General features: G+C 30.2%; 1 protein-coding gene across 1 annotated transcript; it reads left to right on the forward strand.

Moving 5' to 3' along the window:
* The first annotated feature begins 5,151 nt into the window (after positions 1 to 5,151).
* LOC105852509 (uncharacterized) lies at positions 5,152 to 6,554 on the forward strand. Its single transcript, XM_012718403.1, has 3 exons — positions 5,152 to 5,460; positions 5,515 to 5,731; positions 6,046 to 6,554. Exons 1-3 carry the CDS (start codon positions 5,152 to 5,154, stop codon positions 6,552 to 6,554), a joined length of 1,035 nt encoding a protein of 344 aa, XP_012573857.1.
* The last annotated feature ends 4,264 nt before the right edge of the window (positions 6,555 to 10,818 follow it).

Here is a 10,818-nt window from a genome sequence, read left to right on the forward strand (position 1 = left end):
AACTACTGTTATTTGTTCATTTTATTCTTTTTATAAGAAAAAACATATTAGAAACAATAACTAAGGATAGACCTAACTAAAAAAATATGAAGAACGTTCCAAGTTTCAATCCAAAAACAAGTATCATATATATGTGCACTCTCTTATTGGTCAAAAGAAAAGAATGGCTAATATTATACATACCACCTAAGTTTAACATTTCCAACATTCCTTTCCAAGAATATCAATAACTCCTTGCTCAGTCTCTGTCAATCGATCCACAACCCATTATAACACGTCAATTTCATTTTCGCGGAAATTTTTATTTTTGATATATCTTTAACATTTTTTGTAGAAAAAAAATATAGAATGAGTAGGACACACTTCCTGCAAAGTCACATGCAATTATCAAACTCTTATAGTAAAATTTACATATAATTTATCAATTGTTTGGACTTGACTCAAATCAAAACGATTATGAATGAAAGGATCAGTCATTTGTACGACAAATCTATTCACTTTTGAATAAAAAAGGACTTGAACTCCAAAAATACAATATTCTAAATTATATGTTTCATTTCGCTTTTCCAAAGGTTGTCTCTACTTCTCTCGTTGCATTTATATGATAAAACTTTTTAAACGCCGGAGAGGAAATTTTATATTTAGTTCATCTATATGGATCTCATCGCTCTTTTATTTTGGATCACGAGGGGTTTGTGGAATCATTAAATTGGGTTAGCAGCAATCACCCAACTGGTTGGATATTATATTTTCACCCAAAATTTTAAAACATTGAGTATATGGTCATCTCACTTATATAATGTTTCAACATATTTTTTTTCATCTAGTGTGACACTCTTATTTACACTTGATATATCCATAATCTCCTCCTGGAGTGATTTGAACCACACTTTCATCAAAAAAGACATTGAAGTATATGGATCATTTCACTTATAATGGTCAATATCAATTTTTTCATACAATGTGAGGCTCTTACTCACACTTTTCATACAATGTGACTTGCAAGGTTTGTTGTGTGGTACTCATTTTGTTTACATAATGGAATTGGGAAGGGATTTTGAGTGCTCAATCGGGTCTGCTTGTGAGGCTTGTTAATGCACGTTAATGGTGATTGTACTGTCACATGAACTTGGTAGTGGACCTAGGAGCTCTTATGAGGTGCTTGGGGTTTGCCTTTGAGTATTGGTGATTGCTAATAGGTCTTGTAACAGTATATACAAATGCATCGTTTTGAATAGCAATAGTAAGTTTTGCCTCCTCTTTGCACATCTTGTGTTTGGAGGGTGTGGCTTTTTAATGTATTAATTTTTTTTACTTCAAAAAAAAATATCAACTAAAGTGATTAAGTTAATGTGATTAATAAACTTATGTTAAAAATGAATTTTTCGATAAAATAAGAATTTGAATTCTAACTAACATATTTTTAATTAGATTTTACTTATCTCTCAACTCAATTTTAAATTACTAGATTTTCATTATTAAAAATCAAATGGTTAAAAAAATATAGTATATAAGCTACTATATGGTTCAGTCGACCATGAATTTGTTCATAAGAATAAACTTAATGGCATTTATAACATCGATAAATTATCATAATTATTAATTATAATTAATAATATATATATATATATATATATATATATATATATATATAAATGTAAATCTAAAATTAACCATTAATAACCAACAAATTTGATCCAACGTTTTTCTTTACAAATTTTATCCTAACAACACAATTATTTTCTAAATTTATATCTATATTAAAATTAAAAGGAACTCCAAATTTAACTACTAATTTTGGTCAGACATTTTTCTGTATAAATCTTTCTTTTACAAATGACTTTCCAAATTTAAATTTATAAACATAAAAAGTGGATATTAAAGCTCAAATTTAAGTAAGTTCATATAACATATATTTTAAAATTGAAAGAAGAACATTAAATTTAATCCCATTTTTTATGATAAAATATATATGCAATGAAGTACAACTGAAAAATTAGATAGAGGAACATGTTCGTTTCCGTCTTTTTGATAGTTCGTAATAATTAATTAATTATAATCCATAACATTGATTAATTATAATTAATCTAAATTTTTCTCACTAGAATAACATTATATATTCAATTATTTAAAAGATTAAAAAATACTAATTCTAGGATGTCAAACATAGTTAACTTGCATGTCAATCAATATAGTATGAGAAAGATAAATTTCAACATTGCAGAAATTATAAGCGATATCAAAACAAAACTTAACATATTACATACTTACATCATATATATATAGAATGATGAACTTGCAGTAGCATATTTAAGTTAACATAGCCATGTTATCATAGAATAGTTCAAACTTCTAAAATTATAAAATATGTTTGAAACCAACAGTGAAGCAATGAAATGAGAAATTAATCAATATGGTTTTCCTCTCAAATATTGCCTCAAATTTTGTATAAACTTCTTTGCAATTTGTGAAGTAATCACTCATGATTGTACAAACAACAACTTCATAAAATTATTCAATTAAAATTGGGTACTATGCACTGATGAATGATGTCATTGATAATGATTAAGTGAAGGAGAATGGTAACTGATAGTTTATCTTGAAGTTGAAGATTTCACTTAGAGTAAGGGTTTTCTTTCGAGGGCTTGCAGAGATGGCTTACCTTCAAGGCTTCAGTTGCAATGGAAAGATAATATTTGTCCCATTACTTCTCTCAATAGGGATAATGAAATGAAAATTTTGTGGCACCTCTCTAATAGCGGTCACTTAGTGTGATAGTGTTGGTGGAGATTAGATTTATGGGATCTTATTCATCCCCTTATTTATAACTCATTTTGTCTTAACTCTTTGGAGGATTTGGCGTGCTAGAAATGAAAATTATTGGAAACATAATATTTTTTCTTATAAAATTGTGGAAAAAGGATATCATTTCCTTTGTAATTGGATCAAGGTGGAAATTTAGAGCTTGAAGTGATTATTTTGATAGTTGGAAACCTCTTCCAATTGGTTTTTATAAATGTAATGTTGGTCTAAATACCTTTCAACTGTCGGATAAAACCAATTTTAGTATGTGTATTTGTGTTCACTACATAAATTTCGTTCAAGTTAGAACAATTTGAGTTCCGTAATATTTATCTATTCTTGAAGGAGAAACTAAATGTTTTCTTAATGTTATCCAATGCGTGAGAGATTTGGGTTTCCAAGATGTATTTTTTGAGTTATATAATAAAGAAATTGTTAAAAGTTTACATGAGCATCTTGATCCTGTCTTTGATTTTGATGTTATTGTAGTATTATGAAATCTTGCAAGTTCATTCTTATTTCATTTACAAATTATGATGTTAGTTTTGGTAGAAGGTAGCAAATAGTGTAGTTCACTCGTTAGTAAAGGCAACAACATTTACAACTAATCTATATATTTTTTTTTATCAATCATGTTAAAAAGTGTTACTCAAATTGAAGACATTAGAGCTCAACTAATGATAGTTACTTGCAAAACAAACAATATGTTATTTTTCAGTTAATTGGTTGTAATTGTTTTCTAATTACTCCCCAATGTAACCAACTAGTATATATAATGCCCAATTAGTGATGATAAAAATAGGAGAGGAAGAAAAACAAAATTGTGAAAAAGAAAAACTAGAAAGGCAAGAGTGGGAGAAGCTTGTAAACATTTTTTTTATCTCATATTAGTGATTGTTCAAAGGCGGTTTTAGTCCCCTAGTTGTAAGAGTATATCTCTGAACTGAGTTAATAATTTGTGTGTTCATCTAGCATGTCATTTCTTTCTATTTTGCTTCAAATACTGCAAAACTGCATTAGTTTTATTTTTCTTGTTTTAAGAAAAACAATTCATCAGATTCAATCCATTATTCATTGGGTGAGCAAATTGATCAAGGAAATACAACAAGTGACATCAGAGCCAGGTTCATTCGATTCAGAGAAAAGATGGCATCAACAAAGTATGTATATGAAAAATTCGATGGGAATAATGATTATGAGTTATGGCATCTCAAGATGAAAGTTTTGTTGGTTCATCAAGGTTTGCTAGAAGCACTGGCAAGAGAGAAAGATGTGGTGTCCACTCTTTCAAAAAAGGAGAAGAAATATGCCATGAACAAGGCTCATAGTACTTAAATCTTGAGTCTTGGAGACAAGGTTCTAAGGGAAGTATAAAAGGAGACCTTTGCAACAGGTATTTAGCTCAAGTAGGTATCTTTATACATGACAAAATCATTAGCAAATCGCTTATACTTAAAAAAAAAATATATATGCTTTCAAGATGAAATCTGGAAGATCAATTGAAGATCATATGGATGAGTTTGATAAGATCATTTTAGATCTTGAAAATATTGATGTAAAATTGGATGATGAGGATCAAACCCTACTATTGATAAATTCATTATCAAGCTCTCTTGAAAATCTGTGTGATACACTTCTTTATAGTAGAGGTTCATTGTCATTAGAAGAAGTGAAAACATCACTTATCTCCAAAGAATTAAAAAGAAATCATATCTGAAAGAAAAAAAAACAGTGGTGATGGGCTATTTTTCAAAGCCAAAGCAAGGAAGAAGAATCAGAAACAGAAGATTAAATTCAAGAATAACGAAAAGGACAAGTCTAAAATGAAGTGCTTCATATGCAAAAAAGATAGGCATTTCAAGAAAGAATGCCCTGATGGGAAAGGAAAGAAATGATCAAATAGTGATCATCACTATAGAAATTATTCAATAGCCTTTGAAGGATATGATAACACATAAGTTCTTATGAAAAATTCAACTGAAATCATAGATGATGACTGGTTGCTTGATTCAGGGTGTTCATTTCACATGACCTCAAACAGAGATTGGTTCCTTGATTACAAAGAAACTCATGGAGACAATGTGATCATGGGTAACAAACCAGCCTACAAGGTATTTGGGGTTGGCTCAATCAAGTTGAAGCTCGAAGATGGTACTATGAAGATTTTACCGAATGTCAGACATGTTCCAGAGCTTAAAGGAACTAAATCTCTCAACGAATGCTGGAAGAAGTTGGCTGTTCTTACAAAGCAGAGAAATGAACTCTAAAATAGATAAAAGGATCATTGATAATCATGAAAGGAAAAGGGATCATGGTATATATCTTCTCAATGGTCAAGTAGTGACAGGAATGGCAGCTATGGTAGTCCAAGCATCAAGCAAAACCAGCTTGTGGCATCAAAGGACAGGACATGTAAGTCTAATAGAAATGCAAGTCCTAGACAGACAAGGCATGTTAGATGGTGACAAGATTTGTGATCTTGAATTTTGTGAGCACTTTGTGTATAGAAAGATGCATATAGTCAAGTTCTCTACAAGAAAACATTGCTCAAAAGAAATTCTAGAATATGTTCACAGTGATCTATGGGGTCTTGCAAAAATTGTTTCACATGGAGGTAACAAGTGTTTCGTTCCATTTCTTGAAGACTATAGTAGAAAAGTATGGATTTACATGTTGAAAAGCAACAATGAAATATTCAAAACTTTTAAATAGTGGAAGTCTATGGTTGAAAATAGGACTGACAAAAAGACTAAAAACTTAAGGACATACAATGGTCTTGAATTTAGCAGTGAGGAGTTCACTAGTTACTGCAAAACTTATGGTTTGAACAAACACAGGACTATAAGAAACACACCTCAGAAAAATGGATTGGCTGAAAGGATGAATAAAACCTTGCTTGAAAGAACGAGATGTATTCTATCAAATGCGGGTATGCCTGCACAATTTTGAGGAGAAGTTGTCCATACAACTTGCTATTTGATAAATTTGAGCCCTTCAACGACCATTGAGCTCAAAACCCCTCAAGAAATGTGGATATGACATGCTACTAATTAAAACAACCAAAAAGTATTAGGGTTTGTTGCATACTATCATGTAAATAAAGGAAAGTTAGTTCCTAGAGCCAAGAAAATGTACTTTATTGGATATCCAAGTGACGTAAAAGGTTATAGGATATGGTGTCCTGAAAATAGGAAATGTATCATCAACAGAGATGTAAACTTTCATGAGGCTAACATATATAAGTCTCTAACCAAAGTGATAGTAAAAGTTCACATAAACTTGACGCTGATAAATTTGATCTTGAGGTGGAGCAAGCTATAGAAAAAGGGAAAGAACAACAGCATGCTGAACAAGACAAAAATGATACCAACTCACCTGAAAATGATATTTTTCTAGACCATGACAATCCAACGATACAGGAACTAGATGAATATAATCTCATCAGGGACAGAGAAGGAAGAGCATCAAATCCCCCTCAAAGATATGGTTATGCAGACATTGTGAGTTATGCATTACATGCTGCTGAAGAAATCATACATGAAGATCCTAGAAACTATTATGAAGCTACCAAGTGTCAAGATAAAGACAAGTGGCTTTTAGCTATGACTGAGGATCTGAACTCACTAGAGAATAACAACACTTGGGCACTCATACCTAAGTATGCCAACTCCAGTATTATAGGTAGAAAATGGATCTTCAAGAGGAAAGGGGGATTTCAAGAGTTGAACCACATAGGTTCAAAGCGAGACTAGTAGCAAAAGGATTCACTCAAAAGGAATGGGTGGATTAAATTGATATTTTTCCCTTGTAGTCAAACCTGCATCAATAAGAATAATCTTAGCCATGATAGCACACTTTGACACGGATTTAGGACAGATGGATGTCAAAACAGCTTTTCTCCATGGTGATTTGAATGAAACAATCTTAATACAACAATTAGATGACTTTAGGGCTCAAGAAAAGGAATATTGGGTCTACCTTCTAAAGAGATCACTTTATGGGCCAAAGAAATCACCAAGACAATGATATTTAAGGTTTAATTAATTCATGCTTAGTCAAAGTTATGCAAGAAGTAATTTTGATAGTTGTGTGTATTATAAACAAGTATCATCAACCACATACTTTACTTGTTGTTATATGTGGATGACATGCTAATAACATCTAAAGAGAATTCTAGGAATGGAAATCATCAGGATCAGGGAGCAGGGATAACTGATTATTTCCCAAGAGAGGTACCTTGGAAAAGTCCTAAAGAGGTTCAATATGAGAGAATCAAAAGCTGTCAACTCTCCACTTGTAGCTCACTTCAAACTTTCTTCATTTTTGTCACCAAACACAACCCAGGAAATGGAAGACATGAAGAAAATATCATATGATATTGCCATAGGAAGCATCATGTACACAATGGTATGCTTAAGACTAGATATTTCTCATGTTGTCAGTGTCACAAGCAGATTTATGGGAAATCCAGGTATGAGCTATTGACAAGTTGTACAATGGATTCTAAGGTACCTAAAAGGAACTCAAAGCTTGTGTTTGATGTACAACTAAAGCTCATAACCATCAAAACTAGTATAAGGATTTGTTGACTCTGTTTTTGCTTGCACCTTAGATAAAAGGAGATCCCTCACATGTTATGTATTCACAGTGTTCAACAACACAGTCAGTGTGAAGGCTAACCTTCAATTCGTAGTGGCATTATCAACAACATAAGAAAAATATGTTGCTCTTGCTGAAGCTGTAAAAGAAGGGATTTGGTTAAAAGGATTGGCCACTGAACTTGGAATTAAATAAGGTTCAGTTTGCATACATTGTGACGGTCAAAGTGCCATTTATTTGAGTAAAAATCAAATGTATCATGAAAGAACCTAACACATAGATATTAGACTTCATTTCATCAGAGATGTCATTGAAAATGGTGAAATAAATATGACAAAGGTGCATACAAGTGATAAGCATGCTGACATGTTCACAAAAACTGTCACACTTAGCAAATTTAGACATTGTCAGAATTTGCTTAAGATCAATTCTAGTAACTGAGATAAAGGACTAACATGATCTGATTTAGAGAATCACAGTCTGAAGCCTCTCGATTGATACCAAGGTAGAGATTTATTAATAAGTGGTACTCAAATTGAAGATATTAGAGCTCAACTAATGATGGTTACTTGCAAAATAAACAATATTTTTCTATATGTTATTTTTCAGTTAATTAGTTGTAACTGTTTTCTAATTACTCCCCAATGTAAATAACTAGTATATATAATGTCCAGTTAGTGATGATAAAAATAGGAGAGGAAGAAAAACATAACTGTGAAAAAGAAAAATTGGAAAGGCGAGAATGGAAGAAGCTTGTAAATATTTTTTTATCTCATATTATTTATTGTTCAAAGTCGGATTCAGTTCTCTAGATGTAAAAGTATAACTCTAAATTTGGTTAACAATTTGTGTGTTCATCTAGCATTTCATTTTTTTTTTTTTTTTGCTTCAAATACTGCAAAACTATCGTTGTTTTTTCTGGTTTTAAGAAATACAATTCATCATATTCAATCCATTGTTTAATGGGTGAGCAAATTGATCAAGGATATACAACAACAAATCATTACTTGGTATTTTTCAATTAATTTTAAATGAAATATATTGAATTGAACTATTACTCTAAAGAAGTGTAATTAAGTAAAAAGAAAAGTTATGGATAGTTTACTTTGAAAAAAAATTATTTTATTGTTTCTTAAATTTTGTGTTCATTTTACTTTTTGTTAATAAGGAGGTGACAAACTTTTGAAATAACAATTGCCTACATTTTAAAAACAATACAAATATGAAAAAAAAATTGTTTTCATTATTGTCGAAAGTACATCTTTATTAATTAATATTTCATCTTTTCGACATAACAATGCTAATTTTTAAAAGTCTTGAATTAAAATAAAATGAAACACATCTTCTAAAAAATTAACATAAAATATTTTTATAAAATTAACTGCCCTGTATATTATATAATGAAAAATCTCGTGTATTATTTGCTTTAACAAATATCTAAGAAGCAACTTCGAACTAATAAACAAGTAACTGCGCCGGTCTTATCTTACATTGATTACTAAATGAAAAATAGAACCATGTTGAAACTTTATGGCATCATATTGGCAGGGGCACTAAAGCTTTTGGTCTTCTATCAAGTCATTGAGCCACTTGAAACACAAATTTAATTATTAATGGAAAATTGTTTAATAATTCATTTCTTAGTGGATTTGTATCGAATCTACAGAAAACAAAATTGATTAAAATGTGATCTTTTACTTTCAAAAGTTTCCATATGCTTATCTGTTTTCTCATAAAGGGTTAGTGTTTCTAATCTTATGCGTTTTTCCCGACTAGTGTGAGATGGACTTGACCCCATAAATATTTATAATAGTATACTTTTAGTGAATGGTTTATAAAGCATGTACAACTTGATACACATGAAAGAAACTCGTCTTTTAGCCATTAAAAATTATATATTTTTTGGTTTGTAAGTTACATAAAGTTTGTTTCTAAAAATACCATATAATTAATTAATTATGCTTACAACTAAAATTAGTTTCTTGTTTGTTCAACTTAGTAATTAATATTGTGAGCATGATTGTCCCTGAAATTTGGGTGTTATGTAAAAAATATGAATTTGGTGCCCTATAAATTATATATTTATCGATTATTAAATACAGACAACATTTAACCTGGGTAAAAGATCAATCATTAATTTTTTTCAATGCATTCTTACGTAGAATAAAATATTTTTGAAAAAAAGTCAAAGATCACAAACATTGAAATTTTCAAATAATCTAAAACCACAATATTTATAAAAGAAAATCCAAAATTACAATAGAATTATAAGAAAATTAAGTTATACACACATACCTATCAATCTGAATATGCAGTAGTTATTAAACACCATCACAAATATTCAGCCACCTATTAATCGGTAGATGATGGTGAGTTGGTGTATTTGTTTTTTTAGTGTCTAAATTGAGTTCGAATAAATTTAAGTCACATCATACATTAAGATTTCGTGGTGCAACAATTGTACCTAAAATTTGTGATTATAAATGATGTGGTGTGACTTTATAAAATGTCACTTCATCAAATTTTGGACCAAAATTCAGTTTGAAAACCAAAACTGGAGAGAAAAAAAATGGAAGGACTACCTTCGCGATTCAGCTAAAATAGCTGAACCAAAACTATAATTAAACCAAATTGTTTTAATATGAAAATATAATTTTCTATTTAGTTACATGAATATAAAAAATTACTATGTTAAGTTTAAATTTTTTTATTTTAATATATATATTACAAAAATTAATGTACCTAAAATTTAGAGACATGTGCTATCGCGTCTCTCAAACATTATCAGAGCTGCCCCTCAATATTAGTATTTGTCGAGGACAAGATTGAACTTGCGAACTCCTTAGAGTAGAGTATATGACTTTAATTATTAATTTTTGACTCAAAAGTATTTATAACATTTATAATAATTACATAAATACAATATAGGATATTAATAAAGATATGGGGATTAATTATAGTTGTGACTATCTTTGCTAACACATGAGTTACCTCATTGATTTATCTCCTAATAAAATCAAATCTGAACTTTCTAAAATGAGATGAAAAAATACTCTACAATAAGAAAGTATCTTTAATTCAAAGGCTTGGAGGCTCAGGGGCTTTCTAATTCAAGGTATTTGAATTAATTGATTGAAGTATTCTGAATGAGAGGACTTGATGTAGCCTAGTTAGTGGTGAACCGGGATAAATCTATGTGTCCAATTATTTAAGCTTTCATTATTTGCTGTCTCTGAACTTGATTGCTTCTTATCTAAGTAATTCATAAAAATCAATCAGCCTTTATCAAATCAGCAAAAAATTATTAACTTTGTTAAACACAATTCAACTATCCCCCTTCTTGTGTTTCCACCTTCAAAGTTAACTAAGAATCAAAACCTTCATTGATCCTTTGATTCAAGACCAAAGAAGAAAGCT

The sequence above is a fragment of the Cicer arietinum genome, chromosome 7 (assembly GCF_000331145.2).
Source record: "Cicer arietinum cultivar CDC Frontier isolate Library 1 chromosome 7, Cicar.CDCFrontier_v2.0, whole genome shotgun sequence".
In the NCBI taxonomy this organism is placed as follows: domain Eukaryota; kingdom Viridiplantae; phylum Streptophyta; class Magnoliopsida; order Fabales; family Fabaceae; genus Cicer; species Cicer arietinum.

Excerpts from the sequence above, each read along its gene's own strand:
- LOC105852509 (XM_012718403.1), top strand. The coding sequence starts at position 5,152 with ATGGCAGCTATGGTAGTCCAAGCATCAAGCAAAACCAGCTTGTGGCAT. Across the intron at positions 5,461-5,514 it reads TTGAAGACTATAGTAGAAAA|TGGAAGTCTATGGTTGAAAA; the intron begins GTATGGATTTAC and ends ACTTTTAAATAG. Across the intron at positions 5,732-6,045 it reads ATGTATTCTATCAAATGCGG|TCTCTAACCAAAGTGATAGT; the intron begins GTATGCCTGCAC and ends AACATATATAAG.